The sequence below is a fragment of the Meles meles genome, chromosome 6, assembly GCF_922984935.1.
Source record: "Meles meles chromosome 6, mMelMel3.1 paternal haplotype, whole genome shotgun sequence".
Classification (NCBI taxonomy): Eukaryota; Metazoa; Chordata; class Mammalia; order Carnivora; family Mustelidae; genus Meles; species Meles meles.
In genome coordinates, this window is record NC_060071.1 from 38,017,823 (window position 1) to 38,044,225 (window position 26,403).

General features: G+C 49.8%; 1 protein-coding gene across 1 annotated transcript in view; it reads left to right on the top strand.

Moving 5' to 3' along the window:
- Positions 1-26,403, top strand: part of THSD4 (thrombospondin type 1 domain containing 4) — a 564,181-nt gene that overhangs the window by 81,443 nt on the left and 456,335 nt on the right. Inside the window, exon 4 of the mRNA XM_046009651.1 lies at positions 1,004-1,371. Within this exon, the coding sequence (XP_045865607.1) occupies positions 1,004-1,371 (368 nt within the window). The remainder of the gene's footprint in view (positions 1-1,003; positions 1,372-26,403) is intronic.

Here is a 26,403-nt window from a genome sequence, read left to right on the forward strand (position 1 = left end):
ATCCCTCTCCCCTCTCCACCCCTTCCAGCCCAGGGAAGCCAGTCCCTCCGAAGGCTCCCCAATCTTGTGCTAGCTGCACAACACTTTTCTGCTGGGCCCAGGCCATTAATGTGGATCTGGGGTGCTTTCCTCTTGGTCCTTAGCACCCAGCTTCGCGCGGGGATGTAGCTGGTCCTCAGAGCGTGTCTGCAGGAACACCGTGTCCCCACGCTGAGCGCCCTGTCTGGCATAGCTGTTTCCTGTGAAATGACCGGTTAAGTGAATAAAAGTGTAGAATCACCCTCTAGGTTAGAACTTTAAAACTTTCTGACATTTCTCAGGTCTTCTGATTGACCATGGAAGCTGGAAAATCATCACTGTGGTTACTGACAAATGTTTCGTGCCAGGCTCTCTGCTCTGCGCATGCGTGACCTGACATATGTATTGTGTCCCCGTGAGGTAGGGACCATCCTTTAGAACACAGGATGGCTCTGAGAGATTCAGAAACTTCCCAGTCACAGGGCTAGAAGTGGTGGCAGGGAGGTGACACGAGGGCAGGGCCTCTAAATGGCAGTGTCCCATCGTCCTGCCTGCGTGGAGACTGGGCCCCGGGGCCTCCCCAGCAGCTTAAGGGAAGTACAGTCCGTCTGGCCTGCACCCTGAAGACCTAAGTGGGAGGTTAAGGGGGAGTTCTGAGGGGTAAGCCTCAGGAGGAGCTGAGGGCACCACACTGAGCTCTCCAAGGTCAGGGCAGCAGAAGCAAGGACCGAATTAGTACGTTTGTGAGCCTTGGGCGCTTTGATCTTTGTGCAGCCCTTCCCCCGTCAAAAAAAAAAAAGTTCTATTTTACGAGTGCATCGGTATAAAGACGCATATAACCCAGGCTGGACTGTATTCATTTCGTTCTTCTGATTTTAAAGCCGGCTCAGTGCCTAACGGATGGGGCTTTCGGGTCATCCAGAGCCTCTGGGGGATGAAGCAGGAGCGGGTGTTCGGGTCCCCTAACCGGCCTCTGTCTCCGCAGGTCCCGCAGCGGATGGCGGCGGCCCAGGGCGTCCCCGAGGACAGCGGCGGCGGCGCCCCAGGCGTGTGGGGCGCCTGGGGGCCCTGGTCCGCCTGCTCGCGCAGCTGCAGCGGCGGCGTGATGGAGCAGACGCGGCCCTGCCTGCCCAGCTCGTACCGCGCGCGGGGGGCCCTGCGGCCCGGAGCGCCCCCGCGCGCCTTCGCGGGCCACGTGGTGTCGGCCCTGCGCACGTCGGTGCCACTGCACCGGAGCCGCGAGCGCCAGGAGCTGCGCGCCCCGGTCGGCTCCGAGGCCAGCCGCCAGGGCCCGGGGTCGCGGGGCAGCCGGCACCCGCAGGCGCGGACCCGCGACCTCACGGCGGAAAGAAGGTACACGCGCCCGCCCGCCACCTCCCCTGCCCCTGTCCCTGCCCCTGTCCCCCGCCCTGTGCCCTCCCGGGGGTCCCGCGCTCTGAGTCCCGGCCTGTGCGGGGAACGCAGGGCATCTTCAGGGCTGGGGAGGAATTCTTGGCTCAGCGTATTTCCTTTCATCTTTTGATGTGTTTTGCAGCCCTTTAAGCGTTGAGGCCACTCCCACCCCACTCTGTGGTTCTGAATAGTCTTCAAAGTGAAGCTAATTCTGAGAAGGCCCTTAGGCATCAACCCTAGGGAGCCCCTGTGGGAAGGGGTGAAAGAAGGCAGGCGGTGGGGAGCCCTCCCGGCCAGTGCGCCCAGGGTGCCCAGGGAAGGGAGGTTTCCAGTCGTTCCGCAAATTGAATGTCTGTGGAGTCACATGTGCTCCCAGACCGTTGGTTTCAGGAGTCTATGCATTTTTCTAGAAAGTTTTCCCGGAGAATTTTGAGTAAACACGCTGCTTTGAGGATATGTCCAATTAAGGACCTAACACTTTTGTAGAGTCTGCATAGGGTGTGTTGCATAGCAGCTTTCAAACAGTTGTACCGCTATAAAATGCCTCCCATGGGTAGGCCCCCATGAATACGACCAAGGAAGCCATGTGCATGGGAAAGGTAGCTGTGTCAATGAATCAGTCAACCCATCTTTACAGATGAGTCAGCATTCATTCAAAAGCATTTGTTGAATGCTCCTAGGCCCACGATAGATTCTGAGAGCTTATTAATGCAAAAACAGTAACAACAACAAATGAACATTTACGGGGAGAACGGGATATCGGCGGTGACCACTCTTTCCTGCTGGGGCTAGATGCTTCTCGAAGGTCTGTCTCAGCCCGGTGCTGTAGGCGGTCAGTGCACCCACCCGGAGGTGTAGGGAAGTTACAACCCAACCACCCTCCCTGGTCCCCTGCCCTTGATATGCTCAGTAAGAGTTTAGAGAGGACCATTTCACAGGGAAGGTGCTTCAGCCAAATTCTGAAGGATAAACCGAATTTGGGTGGATAGAAGAGGGGAAGAGCTGTGAGTTCCGAGGCCTGGCAGGGCCTGGCAGGGGGAGGGGAAGAGAGATCCACTGGGAGGATGCCTCCTTCCTTTTATCTGAGCACAACCCATAAGAGGATAGCTCCCCTTTCCCTTACCTTAGGTCCTTATGGCCAATGCATTTTAGAATCCAGAACTTCTCAGATTCTCTAAAGATAATTCAAGGCATATTTCACATGTTAATGGCCTCTATTCTGTGGTATGGGGCAGAGTCCCATAATCAATTGTATTATTACTTCTGCAGTGAAGCATTTGAAAGTTCGTATTAAGTAGGATAAAAAAAGATCCTAATAGTCTTGTTTGTGTCCCTTTAGGCCAGGTGTGCAGCCCAATGAATTTTGACACCAAACTAACAGGAACATAAAGAGAAAAGAAAAGAAAAGAAAAAGCCTTGGTTTCCAAAATTCTTGGTTTGAGATTTGCAGATTTATAATAACTAAGGTTTATCGAATGCCTGTTCTATACCAGGCACTGTTCTTGTCCCTTGACACTGACGACCTTATGAAATAATGCTAGTATCATCCTCAGTTTAGAGGTGCAGAAAAGGAGGCCCAGAGAAGTGGAGAAACTTGCCAAAAGCAACACAGCCAGTGTGTAAAGAGCTGGGATTCAAACCCAGGCAGTCGTGGTGCTAAGGACCCAATCAGGTAGCTGTTACACAGAAGGAATCCGTGGGCCTACGAGATGAAAGGGCTCCCAGAGCTCTAGAGCCCTGGAAAAGCTAAGAGTTGAAGGTGCTCTGGCTCCCAGATCCCCGGAGTGCTCACGGCCTTCTCTTACAGCCACTGTGGTTGAGCATCTAGAAGAGCTGCCCGGGGACCCGGCTCTCGCTGGCCGCAGGCCTGTACTGCAGGCATTCTGGCCCATGTGTTTTGGCAGCGGGAAATTTTTTTCTTCTAAAATATTGACAGGGGGCCAGTTACTGTTTACTATGAAGTTCCTACAAGTTTTTATCATACTCTTGTAATTTGACAGCTTCAGATGGAGCAATCCAAACATGAGGCCGGGAGGCCTGCGCTGCCGACAACTGTCACGCTCTTCCCCGCTGACGAAGATCACATTTGCTTATATTTATCAGTCATTAGGAACTTGCATAGTATATGTGACCCCAGAAGAAATGTCAGTGTGTTCGCTGAATGGCTGTCTGCCCCAGTTTCTGTTTCAGGTTTGAGGTTTGAGGCAAAGGCTCTTAAGGCTTAGATGTTTAAGAAAACTGTTAGGTTGTTATGCTAGGCAACCGAAAACTTAATTGGAGCCAGATAACAAATAAAACAGAACTGTTCAACTTTCCAACAAATATTTATTAAGAATTTACTATGTTTTAAGGTCCTGGGACAGACACAAAGGTGAATAAAAGCCAGGTCGGGGGCTGAAAGCTCTTACTGACAGGCTAGACCAACTGTTTGCAAACTCGCTTTTTTTTTTTTTTTTTTTATTCTTTTAGCATAAGAGTCCTTTCTGTTAAATCAGCATCAGATTGGAACTCCGTTTGTCATGGAGGACATGTAAATGGACTAGTGATTTTCAGCCTTGGCCGACCGACCCTTGGAATCTTCTGTCCACTTTTGAAAAATTTCAATAACCCAGTCACATCCCAAAACAACATCTGAATCTCTGGGGGTTGCAGTCCTGAATCTTTAGGGATTGTAGCCGAGGTTGGAAACCAGGCATTTCGAAGTATCTCTTAAGGTTCTATGGAGAAAAAATTTGGAAATTGAATATTCACTAGCCGAATTTTCCAGGCTCAGGGAGCACATGTAAGAATCACTTGCAGTCGGCGGGGAAGGCTTGTTCAAAGTGGAGGTGCCCAGCCCCAGCATCTCACCTGCCTAATGGGGGTTCTGTTTTGTAGGCTTGGGGTGTGCACTAGGTAGCTTCGTATTAGGCGATTCTGACATACTCCAGAGTTGGAGAACCACTGATCTAGAAGGTTAGAAAAGACATGTGTGTAAATGCCTCCCTATAAGACAGTGTGATGAATAGTAATGATGCTGGTTGCCATTTTGGATCGTGGCCTATGGGCAGACAATGATGCATTGTCACATTTATAGTTCATACAACCCGGTGAGGCAGATGCCTAGATTCACATTTTACAGATGAGGAAACTGAGGCTGGGAGTGACATGCTCAGAATGCCCTGCTTCAGGAGAGACAGAACCAGAATTCTAAGTAGGTCTGTTGGAGTCTAGCACTCAAATCCTTTTCACCGAAATGGCGATTTTGAAAGTGAAGCCGCTTGCTTTTAGCCAGTGTGGTCAGAGAAGCTGCTGGCAGGTTAGACGGTTCGAGCCACGTCTTGAAAAGTGGATGGGATTTGGGATTCAAGGCTTAAAATGAACTGCTGCTCTTCCTTGCAGGGCTCAGCTCTTGTAGCCAGGGAAATCGTTGCAGCAGAGGGTTCAAAAATGGGCAACCGCAGCCCTTGTCCTTGGGGGCCTGACATGTAGTGGTGGGTGAATGGCAAACCCACAAAATGCGGAATGTGGGAAATCCTTGAGGGGTGGAGCAGTCAAGGCAGACCGCACAGAGAAGGTAGGACTTGAACCTAACCTTGACAAATAAGTAAAATGTGCTTAGCTGGAATATATTTAGGAATGTCTTGAGTTCATTTGCTTCTATATCAGACTTTGTCTCATTAAAACATATATATACACAATGCAAATCACACTCTAAAAGCCTTAGAAATCATGTCAGTATGGGGGCGCGTGGGGGGCTCGTCGGTTAAGTGCCTGATTCTTGGTTTCCACTCAGGTCATGATCTCAGGGTCATGAGATCATTTGCTTGAGATTCTTTCCCCATCCTTCTCTCTCCCCCTCTGCTCCTCCTCCTGCTCATGTTCTCTCTCTCAAACAAACACAAATTTAAAGAAGATTTTATTTATTTATTTGACAGAGATGACAAGTGAGAGGGAGAGGGCAGGAGTGTGGGTAGGGGCAGAGGGCGAGGGAGAAGCAGCCTCCCCACTGAGTGGGTAGCCCGAAGCAGGGCTCAGTGGCAGGACCTCAGGATCATGACCTGAGCCCAAGGCAGAGGCTTAACTGCCTGAGCCACCCAGGTGCCCCAGTAAATAAAATCTTAAAAAGAAAAAAAAAAAAAAAATCATGTCAGTGTTTATTAGAGGTTCCCCAAGGATCTGAGCTTAGGAAAGCTGGTTAATTTTTCTGAGCCTCAGGATCTTTATCTTTCAAATGATAGTAATAACAATGCCCAGCCGCTGGGATTGTTGAGTGATTAAATGAAATGATGTGATCCTACTTCCTGTCCTATAGTAGGTGCTCAGGAAATAAATAAAATAAATAAAAAATAAAAAATGTAAAAAATAAAAAATAATATAAAAAATATAAAAAATATATAAAAAATAAAAAAATAAAAAAATATAAAAAATAAAAAATAAAGGAGGTAGCTGTACCTCCTTTAGAGCTTTAAGGGCTGGGTGTTCATGTGTTAGAGTTCCAGTTAGAATTTTGGTTCCTCAGGAAGGATCAGGTGGAGAGCCGGGGCCACAGAGGAAGACAGGGAGACAGGAACTGAGGTCTGATCCAGGAGGCAGGACTCCGGGCCACACAGCCCGGGTGCAGCCGGGATCCCAGGTCCGGGGCACCTTGCCCTGTGCCCACTCTTGGCGTGACCTGCTCAGAAAAGCCTGCCACAAAGGGTCGCCTCTTCCGGGGATTTAGTCAGGGCACTGACACCTGTGGGGGCTCTGGACTGGGGGAGTTCAGCCTGTAGGTCTTGGCCAACAGATTCCGTAATGGTACTCCCCAAGTCCTCCCTCTCTCCACGCCCAAGGCGACGTCCTGGTGGTGGCTGAAGGGGGAGGGGTGGAGAGAGGAGGGCACTCCATGAGCTCAGCTGTCTGGACCGCAAGGCAGCCACTCACTGTGCAGCTCAAGGCCCTCCTCAGGAGGAGCCTTCCTCCCCAGTTTCTGAAAATGGGTGCCAGCAGGCTGGAGGGGCTGGAAGGAGCCCTTCTGACTGTAGGATTTTCCCTTTCATAGAACTTAAATCAAATTTCTTCTTATTCCCAACATGTCTGGTGGTGATGAAATCCAGAGAGCATCCTGCTGCATAGAGTCCAAGTACACAACCCACCAGAAACTGTTGTAAACGTCTACTGGCCAGTTTAAGTCAGCTTCCAAAAAGACAGGCTGTGAGACTAGACCCCACTCCTGTCTGAGGATGATGTCGGGTAACCCTCCCTGCTCTGGCTGGCTGGAGAGCCTGCTACTAGGCGTCCCTTCCCCACGGGCTTCCTGAGGCTGGCCTACACTAGTCAGTTTTCCTCATCACTGCCCATGGGAACCAGCTGGATTTGGGAAGAGGATGCTTGATGGCTTTAATGCCAAGGTTTTTTCTTTCTTTTCTTTTCTTTTCTTTTATTTATTTATTTGACAGAGAGAGATCACAAGTAGACAGAGAGGCAGGCAGAGGGAGAGAGAGGGAAGCAGGCTCTCTGCTGAGCAGAGAGCCCGATGTGGGACTCGATCCCAGGACCCTGAGATCATGACCTGAGCCGAAGGCAGCAGCTTAACCCACTGAGCCACCCAGGCGCCCATGCTGAGGTTTTTTCAAGATAGGGAACACTCCTGCCTTCCATCAGTGGTCATGGTCAAGTTGAGAACTTTCATCCACTGGAGACAGTTGTAGGAGCCAGGGACCATGGAAGTCACAACCGCGAAAATCATGGCCAGTGTTTCCATTGAGTGTGTGACACTCGGCATGTCACAGCCCTCCGGTGTCAGAAAGGTTGTGGAGGGCAGGCTTCCCAGAACTTTCTGGAGAGGTGGAGCTAGTCTCCTGTCAGGAGTTTGTCTGGCTGGACGGGGCTGCCCTTGCCCAGAAGGCACAGACCCACATCTCAGGAGCAGTTTGTGGCCGGTACTCAGTTACTGCTTTTTGTTCTGTTTCAAATATTGGTCCTTCAGTCTCAACAAACTTTTGTTTTTAGGTTCTTAACCAGACCTTCAGGTGACAGGTGGGAATGGGAGCCAGCATAACCAGAAACGCCTGCGTGACAGTGAAGACTTAGGTCTGGAGTGGACAGGCCTGGTTTGTCTGCCCAACCCCGCCACTACCCAAATGTGTGTCCGGCCACGTCGCCGCCCTTGCCCCCCAGGGGATAGTCACGCACCTGCTTCGGTGGGCTGCTGGGAATTGGGCAATTCGTACAGAGTGCTTACGCACAGTGCTGGGCCCCTCATAAGCACTCAGGACAGGTGGCAGAACCCCTGCCCCCTGCCAGGCACATCGGCCGGCATTTTATACGCAGCATTCTGTCAGGTCCTCGTCACAGTTGTGGGTGGCACACTGGTATTGTTCCCAGTTAGGGATGACAGACTCCAGGGCCAGGGAGAAAATGTCTAGACCGAAGTCACACATAAGGAAAGCAAGAGAGTCAGGGTTTAAACCCATTGGGGCTATGGGAAGCTCCTCTCAGACTTGCACTTCTAGAAAGGCTTTAAAATTAAAGGTAGCACTCACTGATTAAGTATTATAAACCAATACCTCTCTGAGATGAGGGAAAATGGGATCTTTCTCCAATATTTGCTCTAAGATTTTGAGTATAGTACATATATGTGTGTGTGTGTATATACACTCACATGTATGCTTATGGGACTTTTACGCAGGAAGCCCAGGGGAAACGCCAGTTAACTAGGGATAGTCAGCAGCTGGCCAGGCAAAACCTTAACTTTCTAAAGGTATTTGTTTTTTTTTTTTTTAAAGATTTTATTTATTTATTTGACAGAGAGAAATTACAAGTATGCAGAGAGGCAGGCAGAGAGAGAGAGAAGGAAGCAGGCTCCCTGCCGAGCAGAGAGCCCGATGCGGGACTTGATCCCAGGATCCTGAGATCATGACCTGAGCCGAAGGCAGAGGCTTTAACCCACTGAGCCACCCAGGCGCCCCTAAAGGTATTTGTTTTTAAAGGCTGCCTGTGGATCACAGAGCTTTATTAGTAGAGCTGACACAGCAATTACACTTTTTTTTTCTTTTTAAAGATTTTATTTGTTTATTTGAGAGAGAGAGAGAGAGAGCTCAAGCAAGGGGAAGGCCAGAGGAAAGGCAGAAACACACTCCCCACTGAGCAGGGAGCCCGACGCGGGGCTCGGCTCCAGGGCCCAGAGATCATGACCTGAGCCGAAGGCAGATGCTTAACCCACTGAGTCCCCCGGGTACCCCTAGCAATTATCTTTTTGTGTTTTGTTTTCATTTTAATTCGTTCAGCATTCTTTGTGCATTTGCTGTCAACCAGGCACTGAACTAACACGGAAGGGATGGACAGGTGAAGGAGGTGTGGTTTTCAAGGACCTATGTGTTTACTGAGGAAGTATCCTAGGGATGACCACCGTGGCCGGGTACAATGCATGTACCAACTGTGGGGGAGCAGAGGGCTGTGGGGGCACAGAGGTGCAGCTCATTCTTGGGAAATCAAGGTAATTTCCATGGCAAAGGGTGATTTCCTTAAAGGATGGGTTTGCGTTTCTCAGATGGGAAGCAGCTGGGAGGTGCTTTAAAGATGGGGTGTGGCAGTGGTTTGGTGACACAAGGGGAACAAGAAAGTCTGCTTGTCCCCAAGGGGCTCATGGCTGGTGGGGTGGAGGGAGAAGTCAAGCAAATGGACATTTACAAGCCTAGGACAGAAATGGAAAGAGAGGTCCGCGAGCCAGGGAAGGCTTCAGAGAGGAAGTGATGACTGAGCTGAGCTATGAAGAAGGATTTTAGCAGAGCCCGAGAGTGAGGAGGGCGTTTCCCCCCAAAAGCACACTGTGGGGGTGGAGACCTGAAGGCATGCGTGAGCCTGTCACGTTCTGGAAGTCGTAAACAGTCTGATGGGGCTGGAGCACAGACTGTGCATGAGGGAATGTCCAGGCAAGACTGGGGAAGTCCAGAGGTTCCTTTCCAGGAAGGGACTATCCAGCAGGACTAAGGGGATTGCATTCGAATGTCTTTGAGGATAGTTCCTGTTAATACAGAGGACCAACTCTTTTCCATTTTAAAACCTGTTGATGTCTCCATTGTACAGGTGGGAAATCTAAATCTCTCCTAAATCAGTCTAAATCTCTCCTTCATGCCCTTGTGATTTGCAGAATGTCCATGCCACCCACCTACCCCATCTTCATACGTCACAAGAAGCCAGGGTTTACTGGTCGGGAAGCTAAGACTTGAACAGCACAAATTTATCCTTGTACAGTCTGGAAGCGAGAGGGCTAAATGAAGGTGTGAGCAGGACTGTGTTTTTTCTGGGGGATTCAGGGGAGCATTTGTTTCCGTCCCTTTCCCATTTCTAGAGTCTGCCTGCCTCCCTGGGCTCATGAGCCTTTCCCCCCATCACGCCACCTCTCATCAGCTTCTGGAACCATCAGCCACCGCTCCGTCTTCTAAGGACCCTTGTGATTATGTCACAGGGGCTCTGCCAATCCAGGATTATCTTCTCATTCTGCGACCCTTAATCACATCGGCAAAGCCCCTTTACCACGTAAGATAACAGTCTCAGGTTCCTGGACTTCAGACATGGGCATCAGGGGGCGGCGGGAGCATGATCCACCTACCATAAAGTACTTGCTTTTGTGGGGGGAGGTCTTAATTATACCCTTAATATGCCCTGGGATAGTTTCTGTGTTAGCAGGACCCCCGGCCACTGCCCCACATCACGTGTGATAATTTCCATGGGAAACTTAGCAGTACTTTTTCCCAGAAAAAAAGAAGAAAATCCATGCTCTCCCCACCCCTCCCTTAAGTGTCCTCCGTTGGACACACGGTGTTAATCAAGGACAGTGACATTAATGAAATGAAAGGTAATAGATGCCTGAGGCAGCTGGTGTGGAGTAAAGGGCTCTGTCTTCCAAAGCCAGAGTCCCAGGTCCAGTTCCCGATCCTCCCCAATGCTTTCATCTCTGGGCAGGTCACCTGTCTGGGCCTTACTTTCCATGTCTGTGAAATGAAGGGGTCCTGTCCCATCCCTTAGGGTCTCCCGCTCGCTCTTAGCACGTCCCTGAGGCCCAATTGCTGTTTTATGTGTTCCCACCACCGTTCTGCCATGCAGAGTAATGGAGAGAGAAGAAGGCAGCAGGAAGACACAGCTCTGAGCCACGTTTCCAGACATGTTTGGGAATGTGATGGTTTTTCTTCTCTCTGGATGCGTCAAGACCACCACCCTTCAAATCCCTCTGCTGGGAATTCTGTCTCCTGACATGACTTTTTCTTAAGAGTGGCATCCACGTGTCCAACCTTCTCTTGGTGGTCTCCCCCTGGGGCTCGGCCTTTTTCTACTGAACGCCTTCACATTTCTTACCTCAGAGGGAGGAGGCCCTGGGCTGGGAGTCATTAGACCCCACTTCCTGTCTCCTCTCCATCATCTCCTAACTGGATGACCTTTGAGAATCATTTCATCTAATCTATAAAATGTGGATAAATATATGTCCTCTGTCTACCGCACGGGCCCGTTGAGAAGGTCAAATGAGGTAACAGGGGTACGCGCACTTTGAAAAACAAAAGACATGTTTTAAATTATTTAATTCTCACTGACCAGATCGTCTTTGAATTTCAGAGCCTCATGTTTCCTGTAATTTCTTGTATGCGTGTGCGCGTGTGCACGCGCAGGGATGTGTTCTTACAGGGAAGGTCTGTTTCTTTTGGAAATAGGACAGACAGGTTCAGGCCTAGATCACAGGCTCTTCCTACCCTTTCCCGCCTCCCTGGGGAACTGTCCCTGGCTGTGGGTAAGAATCATTTGTTTTCTTCAACTCCTCCTTTCCCCGCCTCTTTTCTTGGAGGCAATTTGCATTTCATCATTAATAATGCTGGGGAAATATGTACTTTCTGTCCTGAGGGCCCCTGGAGCCGAGAGGCCCCCTTCATGATGCTGGATAGGAAAACTAGCTATTAATTAAACTTCGCAAGACCATGTGCCATCTTCCTGACCTGCAGCTGTTACCTAGGGAGTCTTGTTACATACAGCGGGGGCAGAAACCACATGGCAAAGGAGAAGGGAGATCTTTGGCCTTGTCTGTCTTTCTCCTTGGAAAACCTCCGCAGTGATCCTGGGCAGTGAGCAGAGTGGGCAGGTACAGCTGTCTGAAATGCACACTCTGCATTTTTGGTGTTCTTTATTTCCTTCTGCAGGGAAAGTTTTGTTTCTTTACCTTCCAAAGCAGGATTTCCACTTAGTCCCTGAATTGTTTGACAAGAGGTTACCCGTTGATGCTAACCAGATAAACGGTGTTTTAATACACTTTGTTTTCTAAATCAGAAACCTTGGCCCTTTTCGGTGAGAGAGCTTTGTAGCAGAGCCGGGCCCCACTGGTATGTACGTTTCTGCCTGTAGGTTAGGAAAGATTGGAGCCAGATTTTAAGCTTGAGTTACTCTGATCTCAGACAAGGCTCCAAAGAGCCCTTGTTCATTTCTTGTGGCATTTCATTAAGTGTCAGAAGTATTTCATTAGTTATCAGAACAAAGATCACATTCGCCGTAAGAATGCTGCGTTGAACTTCCTCCAAGTCATTCATAACTCCAGGTTCCAGAAGAAGGATATGATGGGCGGTGGAAAAAATTTGACTACAATATGTACGCCCCAGAAAGGGGATCTCAGCTTTGCATCTGGGACCCCTAGACTTCCCCTTGGACGCACGCCTGGTGGCAGCCTGAGATGCCTTCGCGTGAGGACGGGGCTGGGGGCCACATCCTGGATGCCTGCATTACTGTGGTCTCCCTCCCAGATCGTTCCTGCACGTCGCTGATTCGGCCATTGTGACAATGACGGTTTTATGACACCTACTACGTGCCACGCCATTTACACCCCTTTTGGGAGCCTCAACCAGCCCCATTTCACAGTCGAGGACTCTAAGCTGAGGTAGAAACATCCCCGGCATCGTGCTCCTGTAAGGGGCAGAGTGGGATCTGAAGGCCGTGTTGCCCAACCCCCGTGTCCCCAGTCTTCCCACTGTCACTCCGAGCCCAGGAGTGGCGCCAGGTGATTTAGCTGTGTCCGCGAGGGTTTGGGGCACCAGTACTATGGCCTCTCTGCTGGTCCCCGTGGCAAAGGGCTGACTGCTCCTTACAGGCCTCTCGAGCCCTCCCTTGCTTATCCATCCATTGGCCCTTTCCTGGACCTGTAGCTCTGGCTATAGGGAGAGTCACACCTGATGTTTCTTGAGGGAGGACTGTCTGTCATGGGCCGAGTAAAGGTACCAGGTCCTCATTCCCGGAGCCTGCAAATGCCAGCTTGTTTGGAAAAAGGGACTTTGCGGTTGTGATTACCGTAAAGATCCGGATTGGGGAGATCATGCTGGCTGATACAGGTGGGTCCTAGTGCAACCGTGAGTGCCCTTATAGGACAGGGGCAGAGGGAGATGTGGTACCTAGACGCACCAAGGAGACAGTGCCGTGAAGGCAGACTCGAGGTATTGTCCTTAGAGGTCACCATGTTGGGGCCACTAGCTGAGAAACCCTGTGGCCACAGAAGGCAAAGTGACAAGGAAACAGGCTGTCCCCTAGAACCTCCCGAGGGAGCACAGCCCTGCCGACTTCCACTGAGGCCGATTTTGAACTTCTGGCCTCCAGAAGTATGAGAGTCTGTGGTCGTTTGTTATGGCTGCCCTGGGAAACGAACACATGATGTATAAGGTTCAGAGCTAAATCCCGAAGGGCCCTAGTGAGTAAAGCATCTGTGTTGTCCCTGGTTTGTATGCATTGAACTCTGTACTTGGAGAGTCAGAGGATGAGCCTTGGGGCCCAGAGCTTGTAGGCTACAGAGTAGGGATTCTAAGGAAAGAATGCCTCCAAGCCTGTTCCTCTCCACTGTGTTTTTCTCCCTTTCTGCCCCAACTCTTTTCTCACGCCAGTGCCCCCTAGGTCAGGCCTGGGTCAAAATTAGGACTTGCCCTGGGTGCTGGGTGGCTCCGTTGGTTAGCGACTGCTTTCCGCCCAGGTTGTGATCCCGGAGTCCCAGGTTCAGGCCCACTGTTGGGCTCCCTCCTAGGTGGGGACTTAGCTTCTCCCTCTGACCCTCCCTCTTCTTGTGCTCTCTCTCTCTCTCAAATAAATAAAATCTTAAAAAAAAAAACAAAAAAACGAGGACTTGCCCCTAGAGCTTTCCTTTTCTTTATTATGGTTTGACTTCCAGGTACACCATGTTGTCTGATTCCCTCCCAGATCTCTTTCCCACAGAAACATTTGGTCCCCTATGGGCCACACGCACCCAGGAGCCGTGAGCTGAGATTTCCTTCTCCCTCCACGACTGAAACGCAGGTCACTGTGGGCTAGTGCTGAAAATATTTTCTTTCTGGATTTGGAGGGAAGCGGTAGTTTCTTCCCCCTGTTTTCCAGTAAATTCTCATTCCAGACAGCCCATCCCTATAATCCTTTGTGGATGGCATTCGGTATTTACAGCTGTTTGAGCTTCTGAAGAGTTTACCATGCACTCATTCGGTCCCATTGGTTAATATTACAATAACATCCGTTCACACAGACTTATGACTTGGACAGGTTGTTCAGCATCTTGTGGACTCAGTTTCCTTGCGTGTAAAACAGGATGACCCACTCTGTGGTTTGCAGTGGTGATTGAGTGGGGTAACATGCATAAGCCGTTCGGCGGGCATTCCGTAAATCACTGCTATCCGAATACTGAATGTATATTTGAATGCACGATGCTCGGTATCTTGGGGGATGGAGTAAAGCTCTAGAACAAATCCCTCTTTCTTCCAGTTAACTGAGGGTGACAGGCTTGCACCTGAATATCTTCCCTCCAATGCAAGGAAGAAAGTCATGCAGTGCAATGAAGAAAGTCATCCTTCACACAAGGTTATCATGCTGGGAATAGTTCCTATTTATGATAAACAAAAAAAATGAAGTGATGTATGGTGTGTGGATACCTAGAACGTGGTTTAAACATTCAGAGCAGGAGAGGCATCCAAAATATGAGAGAAATAACATTGCGTCCTTCTTGGAACTTTTGCTTAAAAGAGGTTCAAGAAATGTTAGTTGCATTATAATCACGAATGCTGTTGTATTAAAGAATTCAGCAGGACTTGGGGGTCCTGCTTCAACCTGCTGGAGGTCAGCCTCTGGGGCGGAGGCCACTGTTTGAGGGTCCCCAGGGGAGAGGGGTTAGGAGCTCACATTTGCTTAGCACCTGCCCAGGCCAGGCACTGTGCCCCACAGGTAATCTCATTGGGTTTCCCCTAAGCCCCTGTAGTCCTGGAGGGCAGCTCGGGTTCAGATTACATCCCACACCAGCCATGGGTTTGACTCCCAAGAGGACTCCTCTCAGTTACGCTGGAGAAATGAATGCATTTACTGTTCTCTCCTGCAAAATCAGCTCCACACCGCTCAGCCCATATTTGGCTCTCTGCCTCTGCGGTGACCCTCACGTGTCAAGGTTGGAGGCTCTGTGTCTCTCACCTTCGGGAAGTGCAGCCACCATGGTAACCACCATTTAGGGAGGGCCACTCAGTTTAGGGAGGAAGCCACTAGTCACTTCAACTTCCTTATTTCACTGACTCTGCGTTCCACCCACGTGACGTGGGTGCTCTGAGACCCATCTTAACGCTGGGGATGGGCTGTGGAGTGACTTACCCAGGATCACACAGGTGATAAGTGGCTGCTCTGGCTTGTTCCATGGACTACCTGGGCCTTTGTCCCAGCTGATCTCTTACCTGCCTTGCTTTTCAGGGATGCCCAGCCCAGCAGGGTGGGGCTGCCGTCTGGTTCTGAGTTCTCTAGTGTGAACTTAGCCTCAGCTGGAAATGCTGTCACCACTAGTTCATTTTTGGCTTTTATGTGAATCTCAAAAGATTCCCCTTCCTCTAGCCAGATTCTTTTCTCCACTGGGGAGGCACATTGGATTTCAACCCCTAGACGTCCTTGTGCAGTGCATAACCTTAACTGTAAGTACTGTCCCTCTAGCCGCTGGACACCATTGCTTTCGGTTGGTCTGAAATTGGTTTGCTGGAACACCCACTCAGTTGTCTTTATTCCACCCAGTCTGAGCCCTCGCCGAATAAAAGCACCTCAAGATGGGTCCCGCGAAGCCAGGATCACTCAGATGCATAGGGGCACCAGTGAGTCCAATGATGGCTTATTCTTAGGTACACTCGGCTGATTTTTCAAACGCTCTAAAGAAAAAGAAGCAGCCTGGTGATAATATCCGAAATCAGAATCTAAGTCCTCTGCCAGGATTGCTCTGAAGGGCTGTGTCTGTTCTGAAGACTTCTCCTCAGTTTTATTTTTAGGGGTCTGTGTAGCGTCGGCTGCCCTATGGATCTCACCTCTTGGGAGGCCAGTGGGTGGCTCACCAGGGATAGGGTCTCTTGAGGCTTGGCTTCCTGGTACAAAAAGAGACTTTCAAACTCAGAGCATCTCTACAACCAGCCTTCTGCTTCCTTGCTAGCTTGCTAGCTTCTTGGCTCCTGGTAGTGTTCCCGAATTCCTCTGTGAAAAGACTTCTTTCCTTTCTTTCTCTCGTTGGCACGAATTCATCACTCACCCCTGTGTCCCTTCTCCCTCTTCTTCCCTCCCCCATTTAGAAGCCTTCCAGATCCTTCTTTCCTGAAGGCTCAGGGCAAAACTGTCCCCTGACTTTCACACTGGTCTTTCGGTGCAGGTCCTAAGTACTTTCTGAGGCCCAGCGGCAGGCCTGGTTGAGCTGGCTGATTTCTGTGACAGCGTGTGCCGCACGGTAGGCTACCAGGAAACCTTTTGTTTTCATCATCTTAATTTTTATTTCCCGAAGTGGTCAGAGTTTTGCCTCTTACCTTCCGTAGACACCAGATAATTTATGGCCCAGAATAGCTCTGGCAGGAGCTACAGTCTTCTGAACTTCTAAGAAGACATATGAGCTCAACCTAAACCACTTGCTCGAAGCCTCTTTGAACTTTGCGTGTGCTCCCTTTGGCAGGTTGTGTTGTTCATAACAGAACGGGGTGAGTTTCAGGACCCTGGGGCTCTCTTTCCAGTTTTCGGCTGCTGACTCCTTTGGGTCCAGCTTGCCTTGGATCACATGGCCTCTTGGTGAACACACGCTTCTGCTGTCCAGCTGCTGCTCCCTTGCGTTCTTCCTCCCCTGGCATCCAGGCTCTTGGGGCCTTCTCCGTGGTGGCCAATGTTACCTGACTTTCGATTTCACCGGCTCCCTTTGCTTCCCACCAGATGTGCGGGGCCTTGCTTTCTTGTTCCTGGAACTCAGAGCCTTTTCATCTCCACTAATTGATCCAGAAAGGTAGGCCTTAGTGGCGCACTGTTTAGAATGGCGAGCAATAAAGCTGTGGTCTCTCGCCTATGTTATCTCAGCAAACATTCACGGAGTGTCTGGGGGCAGAGCCGCTGCTGGTCTCGGGGAGTAAGCAACTGGGTAAGCCCTGCCCTGGAGAACCAGAAGACCCAGGAGGGAGCCAGGGCCCTTGCCTCATATGTTACCGAGACGCAGGGTTCGTGCTATGGCACGGGGGGGTGTGCAAGGGGGGCCCCTGAGAGCACTCCCAGTGTGGGGCGCCTCAGGGGGAGCACGTGAGGCGCTGATATTTATGTTGAACTTGGAAGGCAGCTCTAGGGCAGAAGTAGGTAGCACAGAAGTACAGGCGGGGGCCTTGGAGGCCCAAGAGCTCAGTGTGTTTGGGACATGCTGAGTGATCTGTTATGCCTGGAAAGTGTAAGCTTGGTAGGAGGCAGGGGGAGGGAGCGGAAGACCAGAGTTCAGTCTGGTAAGACAGAAGGAGATGAGATGATGAAGAACGGAACAGGGCATCAAGCTGGTTGTGCCTTCAAGCCACCTAGGTCTGAACTTTGTTTTCTAGGCAGGGATGAGCCATGAGGATTTCATGAAATTGAGGCTGGTGGCCAGGGCTGCGTTAAGAAAGACAAAGCCAGTGGAGAGAGAAGTCGAAAGTGCATGAGCTTGCTCCTCCTGACGTGGGTACCTGATGGCTGGAGATGGTGTCAGGCATTCTGGGAGTGGGCACTGGGGTGTCCGTCATCACCGAAAGTACTAGATTGGGCTTCATCGTTATGGCTGCTCCTTACATAGACTTGTGTTGCCCGAGACTCCGCGTGGGCATGAGGCTGGTGCTGGTCTTCACTGACCTAAAAACTTTCTGGGAGTCTATTTTCCGGTATTGGACAGTGACATTTCAGAGGAGCATTCGGTCCCCTGATGATTTCTGCCCCCTCAGTCTTTGGGGCTCACAGCCTGTTCGTAAGTGAGTATTTTATATCCAGTCAAAATGTCTGTGTAATTAAGTATTAAGGTTCCTGACTTGGTTTCCCTTTGTGATGTTGTTCGTGCAGCCGATGCAGCCTTGAGAGGCTGGGGGAGGTTTCTTTATTTGCTCCTTAGGACTCTCCCATTCCCAAACACAGTTACGTTCTAAAAAATTCAGTGGAAAAACGGGCTAGCATTTTCCTTTTTATGTCGCTTCCATGTATGGAGAGCCTGTGCAAAAGGCAGGGAAAAACCATTTGTTTAAGTTTTTATTTTAATCCCAGTGTAGATAACATACAGCGCCATGTTAGTTTTGGGCATACAGTATAGTGCTTGAACACTTCCATACGACACCCTCATCGCGACAAGTGCCCTCCTTCATCCCCATCATCTGTGTCACCCGTCCCTCCCCCAGCCTCCCCTCTGGTGACCACCAGTTTGTTCTCTAGAGTTCAGAGTCTGTTTCTTGATTTGTGTTTCTCTCTCGTGCGCACTCTTCTTTTCACTGGCTTGCTTGTTTTGTTTCTTAAATTCCAGATGTGAGTGAAGTCATACGGTATTTGTCTTTCTCTGAACAATTTCACTTAGCATAATGCTTTCTAGCTTTATCCGTATTGTTGTAAATGACAAGATTTCATTCTTTTTTTTTTTTTAAAGATTTTATTTATTTATTTGAGAGAACGAGCACGCATGAGCTGGGGTTAGGGCAGAGGGAGAGGGACAAGCAGACTCTCTGCTCATTGGGGAGCCTGACATGGGGGTCCCAGGACCCCAAAATCATGACCTGAATTGATGTCAGTTGCTTAACTATCTGAGCCACCCAGATGCCCCTAGCTCCCATTCTTTTTATGGCTGAGTAATATTCCATTGTGTGTATATACCACATCTTCTTTATCCATTCATCAGTTGATGGGCACTTAGGTTGCTTCCATATCTTGGCTATTATAGATAAGGTTCCAATGAACATAGGGGTGCACATATCCCAAATTAGTATTTTTTTTATCCTTTGTGTAAATACCCAGTAGCACAATTGCTGATCCAAGGATAGCTCTATTTTCAACTTTTTGGGGAACCTCCATACTGTTTTCCAAAGTGGCTGCACCAGCTTGCATTCCCACCAACAGTGTAGGAGGGTTCCCCTTTCTCCACATCCTCACCAACACCTATTGTTTCCTGTCTTGCTAATTTTAGCCATTCTGACCAGTGTGAAGTGGTATCTTGTTGTAGTTTTGATTTTTATTTCCCTGATGATGAGTGATGTTGAGCATCTTCTCATGTGTCTGTTGGCCATCTGGATGTCTTCTTTGGAGAAATGTCTGTTCATGTCTTCTGCCCATTTTTAAATTGGATTATTTGTTTTCTGGGTGTTGAGTTTTATAAGTTCCTTATGCATCTTGGATACTACAGAAAAGACATTTTTTATGGTAGTACAAAGGATAAGAAATGACAAATGAGTCTGTCTCGACTCCTTCCTCTTGAGGGATTCCCCAGGTTTGCACCCTTCAGAAATATATCCTATTTATATGTGTTTTTATATACAATGTACATTTTTTCCTCTATTCTGTTTCTTTCTTCTTTTTTTCACACAAGCAGCAACACGGACATCCAATGTTCAGTGTCTTTGGTGTTAGTTCTTTTTTACTAACCTGTATTTTGGAGGTCACTCTGTCGCAGGATGTATGCATCTGGCTTGTTCTTTGAAGCAGGTTCCCCAGTGTCTATACATACCATCATTTAACTCGCTCCTTATTCCCCCATCTAAGGACATTTATAATTTATTTTTAAGATTTTATTGACTTATTGGCAGAGAGAGAGAGTGCACACAAGTGGTGGGGGGAAGAGAGAAAGAGAAGCAAACTCCCTGCTGGGTAGGGAGTCTAACCGAGGCTCGATCCTAGCCGATCCCAACTCGAGATCATGACCTGAGCCAAAGGCAGAGGCTTAACCAGCTGAGCCACCCAGGCGCCCCTATGTATTTTATTTTATTTTATTGTTTTGGAGAGTGAGAGAGAGTGCACGTGCGTGCGCATGCACACACACACACGAGTGGGAGGAGGGGCAGAGGGAGAGAGCAAATCCCAAACAGTCTCCATGGCCCGTGTGGACTGACACGGGACTTGATCTCACGACCCATGAATCATGACCTGAGCTGAAACCAGGAGTTGGACGCTCAACTGACTGAGCCACCCAGGCGCCCCTCCGTATACTTTTATAAGCATGTGGAAAGATAACTCCTGCGTATGATTCCTACTGCCCAGCATCTTTTAAATTGTTTATAAAAACCTCTTAAAAGATGCATTTGGTCATCCAGCGGATTTTGGAGAAAATATTTCAGTGGATGGTAATTGCAAATGACATCTCCCTTCCTCTCTCCCAGCATAAGGGGCAACTAGAAATGCTTTGTTTTCTTAGTGAGAGGAGGAAGAGAGAAGGAGGTCCACATCTGGGGGGCTTATATGGAGGCAACACCCCCCATGTGTAACCAGGAGTTTGTGATACTTAGTTTTGTATGTCCTTGGGCCTGTCTCAGGTGTGGAGACGGGCAAGCCAAATGGGCCCCATAGCGTTGGCTTGGTAAGAGTTTCGTTTTGATATGTAACAGCGGCAAATGTGACTTTGGCATCAAGGATTCCTTAAAATCATGCCGAGGCGACTCACTAGATGTAGTAGGAATCCGTAGGAGCTCAGACTTTTCTCAGCAGCATCTGGCACAGGGACTCCCCGGCACCTCTGCTTCTGCCCGGCATCTCTAGTCGTCAGCAACCTCCCATCTTCCCTGTGGAAGAACTGATCGCTGCTTCCCTGGCTATTCAACTCAGGTACTGAGCTACAGAGGAAGGCAGCTTCTCTGAATGCCGTGACAGCCAGAGCCCCCAGGACCAAGCAGGGCAAGGAGACCTCTCTCTGGAGCAGGGAGAGCTGGCCTCGCTGGCAGCCTCCTTCATGGAGGTCCGGCTTCCCCCCGGTGCCCGGGCTCAGACTCCTGGGGCTCCTCGCAGGCCCGTCCCAGGGGCCACTGCTCTGTTGGACGCGGCGGCCCATGTGTGGTTCATGTTAGCACAGCTGAGACAGCCGGGGCCCCTCACAGAGACTTGTCTGAGCTCTAAGGCCAAACAAAAGGGAAATAAACATGGAGAGTCTAAGAAATGCAAACAGCTTGGCTTCTGGACGGCAGGCTGCTCTTTCTGCCCATTCCACTCGGTGCTCAGCAAAGAGGCGGGAAGCCGTCCAATGGCCACAGGCAGCTGCCAGCCAGCCTTGTCCGGTGGCTCTCCAGCTCTCACAGACATGCATGGAGGCGCCCGAACCCCTTAATTCTTCCCTCCTTTTGAGAATAAAGGCGGAGTCCCGGCCCCTGCCAGGTCCCTCTTTGCATTCTGAGAACCTGTTAGTTCTCCGGGGCTTGATACCAGGAATGACCCTCCCAGTGGATGAGACTTTTATCCTTACATAGAGGGAGGTGGACTTATCCTCCGCGCCACACCAGTTTATCAGTGTTTTCATAAAATATAATATTTCGTAAGGCAGAAGTGAAACAAATGCATGAATGGGAAGAGGGGTTCTCCTTCCTTTGGCCATCGTGGTTTGAGCCATTCATTCCTTCGGAGTTTCAGTTCTTCGACAGTCGCTCAACACCTCCTGTGCCCCTGAGCCAGGTTCTCTGATAGAAGACAAAGTAGAGGTATCCCTGGCCCTAAAGGAGCCTGCAGCCTGATAAACTGAGGCAGCCTGAACAAATCCTACTGTAACTAAACAGTCCCGTGGGGTCCATTGGGGAGGACGAAAGAGAAGGGCATGGCTTTTATGCAGTGAAGGGGGCCCTGAAGCAGGAAGAGGTTGTCAGTCTAGGACATGGAGGGGGAGAAGGCAGCCTCGAGAAGAAGTAGCACAAGCAGCGCATGAGAAATGAGTACACGGAGTGTGATGTGGGTGGTCCGGGCGGTGCCCGGGGCGGTGACAAGAGAGGTGGCAGGAGCCGGGCCGTGCAGGCTGGGAGGCAGAGCCGAGGAGGGTGGACTGGAAACAGAGATGTGGGGAGAGTGGAAGAGCCAGCCAACTCTGGGGGGTGGTGGGGTACGTGGGGGGTGAAACAGGGCAGTGGTTTCCACCGTGTGGTCCCCAGACCACCAGCATCAGCACTGCCTGGCAGCGGGTTAGAAATGCAGATTCTCGGATCCCTCCCCACATCTCCTTTGCAGATGGGCTCAGCGGCCCGTCTTAACAAGCCTTCCTGGTGATCTTGACCCTTCCTCAAGTCTGAGAATTGCTGACATGGAGATTATAGGAAGAACTAGAAGGAGAACCGTCCTGGAGGGGGGAAAGATGATGGATTTGGGCTTGAATGTGTGGAATTTGAGATGTGTCTCGGGATGAGTAGGCCAAGTGTGGTCCCAAGACCCACGGCCTCGGCATCACCTGGGAGCTTGTTACAAATGCAGAATCCGAGGTCCACCCAGACGTCCTGAATCAGAAGCTGGATTTTAACAAGATCCCCAGGTGAGAAGCGGACTCTCTAGTCTAGAGGTCAGCCGGGTCTGTGCGGTTAGCACTCAGGAGAAGGGTCTGGGCAGGCCGGAGAATTGTGGGTGTTGTCAGTTACAGCGGGTGGTTGTAATGACACAGTTCCCAGGCGCATGCGCAGGGTTGGGAAGAAGGAGACTAGATGGGGCGTCTGTGCTGGGGTCCTCACACTGGCCAGGACCAATGTCACAAAGCTGCACAACATCACACATAATGAGGCCCTGGCTGGCAGCCAGCCTGTTGGAAGGAAAACATTTTATGTGCTTGTTACCCTTTCCAAAATGCTATTTGCAGCCGCTATCTCAAGAAACAACAATTTCGCAGACACCCACAGTAGGTCACTGGAAGGACTGGGGCCGGAACCTGGCGTCAGAGCCCTTACTGTCAGGTTCTTGTCCTTGGGCCGTCCTGTGGGGGAGAGGGCTCTGCCTCTACTTCTGTTACCATGGTCTGCAGTGCAAACAGAGAAGACATTACACGGCGTGCTCAGCAGAAGTTCATAGAATCTGCTCTGTGAAGGTTTGTCGATGGTCGTGGAGACAGATGATGGAAAACAAAATGAGAGAAGCTGCTTTCAGAATCAAAAAGTGCATCCCTATTGGTAACCTCAGTTTGATCTTTAAAACGTCATTGTAAGATAAGACAGGAATTATTCATGGTCTAATTATTTTACAAAGTAACAGCTTTATTGAGATATGATTAATATGCTATAAAACTGACCATTTAAAGTGTAATTCAGTGGGGCGCCTGGGTGGCTCCCTCAGTTAAGCATCTGACTCTTGATTTCGGCTCAGGTCATGATCTCAGGATCTTGGGATGGAGCCCTTTGTCGGGCTCCCAGCTCAGCAGGGAGTCTGTTCCTCCTTCTCCCTCTGCTCCTCCCCCTGATCTAGTGCTCTCTCTCTTTAAAATAGATAAATCTTTAAAAAAATAAATAAAGTGCATACTTCAGTGGTTTTTATTATATTCACAGGCTCTGCAGCCGTCTCCACTGTCTACAGAACATTTCCATCACCCCAAAAAGAAACCCCATACTCGTCAGCTGTCACTCCCTATTTTTCCCTCCCCCAAGCCCTGGCAACTGCTAATCTTTCTTTTTTAATTATTATTATTTTTTTTTTTAAATTTAAATTCTGGTTAGTTGATATACAGTTCAATATTGGTTTCAGGACGATTGGTGGTTCATCACTGACATACAACATCCAGGGCTCATCACAACAAGTGTCCTCCTTAACGCCCACCACCCACCTAGCCCGTTCCCCGCCCACCTCTCTCCATCAATCCTCAGTTTGTTCTCTGTTAAGAGTCTCTCATGGTTTCTCTCCCTTTTTCTTTTGTTCTCTCCCCCCTCCCATATGTTCATCCATTTTGTTTCTTAAATTCCACGAGTGAGAGCAAATGATATTTGTCTTTCTCTGACCTATTTTGCTTAGCATAACACTCTCTAGCTCCATCCACATCATTGCAAATGGCACGACCTCATTCTTTTTTTTTTTTTTTAAGATTTTATTTATTTATTTGACAGACAGAGATCACAGGTAGGCAGAGAGGCAGGCAGGGGGTCGGGGAAAGCAGGCTCCCTGCTGAGCAGAGAGCCTGATGCGGGGCTCGATCCCAGGACCCTGGGATCATGACCTGAACTGAAGGCAGAGGCTTTAACCCACTGAGCCACCCAGGTGCCCCTCTTTTTTTTTTTTTTTTTTTTTACACGACCTCATTCTTTCTGATGGCTGAGTAGTATTCCTGCTTGTGTGTATGTGTGTGTGTGTGTGTGTGTGCGTGCGCGCGCGCGTGCTTACCACTTTATTCATTCATCAGTCGGTGGGCATTTGGGCTTTCTCCATGGTTTGTCTATTGTGTCACCCACTTTGTTTCTCTGTGGATTTGTCTCTCCTGGGTAGTGCGTATCAGTAGGATATGCGGCCTTTTGTGCTTGGCCTCATTCACTTAGGACGTTTTTGAGGTTCATCTCTGTTGTAGCCTACCTCAGGACTCCATCTCTTTTATGGCCGAATAATAACCCATTCTTTGGATATGCTGTGTTTTGTTCGCCCACTCATCGCTTGATGGACATGGGTCGTTTCTGTCTCTTAGCTGTTGTGATGAAAGCAGTTATGCACATACACGTATGATTTTTTGTGTGGACGTAGGTTTTCATTTCTCTTGGGTATATAGCTAAGATTGGGATTGCTGGGCTGTATGGTGACACTATACTTGCCCTCACTGAGGAATGTCCAGATAGCTTTCCAAAATGACTGCCCCATTTTACATTCCCTCCAGGAACGTGTGAGGGCTCCAGTTTCTCTGCATCGTCTCCAACACTTGCTGTTACCTGTCCCCTTTATCACAGCCCTCCGAGGGGGTGCGCCCTCATTTTATAGGTAAGAAAACACATGGTGCGTGGTCTGCCACAGTTCAGAGAGCTAGTAAGTGGATGAAGTTACAACTTGATTTTAAAGATTTTATTTATTTGTTTGACAGACAGAGATCACAAGGAGGCAGAGAGGCAGGCAGAGAGAGGAAGGGAAGCAGGCTCCCTGCTGAGCAGAGAGCCCATGTGGGGCTCAATCCCAGGACCCTGGGATCATGACCTGAGCTGAAGGCAGAGGCTTTAACCCACTGAGCCACCCAGGCGCCCCTCCAACTTTGTGTTTTAAAGCAAATACTTGTATCCTGCATGCTCTGTGCTAGGCATTATTTAACTCTTCCGCTTTTACTGTTTATTCTTTACAACAACCTGTAAGGAAGGTACTGTCCTCATCTTTGTTTGTAAATGCATACAGGGCAGGACTGGGCCTAGAGGGGGGCCCTTGGGCACAACATTTAAGGAGACAGCACTCTGAGATGCTACCAGCAGCCGCACGCCCCTCAGTGCTGTATCCTGTGTGCCTCCCTGGCCTCATCGTAGCCCTGGCCCCGTGGGAAGAAGCGGTAGCATCAAAAGATGGAGTAACTTGCCCAAAGCTGCTAAGTTAGCAAGTGGCGGACCTGGGATTCCAACCCAGGAACCTGGCTTCAGAGCTCATGTCACTAACCTCCATGCTGTGCTCACACCTAGGCCCTTGATATCCAAACTGGGCTTTTTTCTGTTTCTTTCTCAAGACCTACATTTCCAAAATTTGCCAAGTGAGGATTGCAAAGTAAAGTCACAGAGATGGGTTATGGAGAGACCAAACAGAGCTAACTGAGCCCACAGCTTCCCAGGTATCCACCACATGTCCCCCGGAAGGGTTAATTGGCCACATAGTTTCCGTTGGCCACATCTGTGCTTGTTACCCCAGCGCTGCATAAATCTGCCTAGCTCGCAGTGGCCACCCTGCACGCGTCCAGATGGACTCTGTCCTGGCGGGGAAGGGGCCATCCTGAACTGTCACGATGAGGAGACAGTTGTAAGGAAGACACATGCTGTCTTGGCCAAGCGGGAGGGGTCTGCCCCTCACTGCAGCGTCCCGACTCAGGGGTGCAGAAATCCCATCCCTCACAGTCACACCCCAACCAGCTGCTCATTCTTTTATTTTTTATTTATTTATTTTTTTACATTTTTATCTGACTGCATCCATCAGATGTACTATACATCCAAGTCCAAGAGGCAGATGCCTTCTCTGAGAGGTGCAAGAGTTGTTCTTTCATGAATGGCCTCTAACAGTAGTGAAACCAGCAGTTTTCACATATGCATGCGTGTCCACATATATGTACTTCATAAAATAGCAAAGTGTCATCTCTTCGTCCCTTAACTTAATGGTAAGAATGGAGGCCACCAGGCTTCGGTGGGGCACCAAAAGGTCCTGAAGGCACTTGAAAAGGATTGCTGGGAGTGCGATAGAGCCCTGGCGTGGGATATGATCCTGCAGGAGCAGGATATGGTGCTGTTGGTCCCCAGGTTCCTGGTGGAACCCCACAGAATAGGTGGCACTGCCCCGGTGCTTGGGGACGGGGCGCGGGACATGGCCCTGGAGATGGATATGCCATTTTAGGGGTAGGGTATAGCCCTCCCATTCCAGGTTCCCAAGTCCGGAAGACGTGGATTCCCCAGGGACCGAAAGGACCAGCCTGAGCTGGATCTGTGGGTGTGCTGCATGGTCTTGGAAGCTCTGGAAAGGGCAGTAGGATATGGCTGTAGGATATGGCCCCACGGGACCAGGTGGGCTGCTCATTCTTGTTAGCCCGCTCATCCCAGTTAGCTGCTCGTTCGTTTCTGAAACATCGTGTCTCCAGGGGTGCTGCTGTTCGTGGGGGTTTTGCATGGTTCTCCA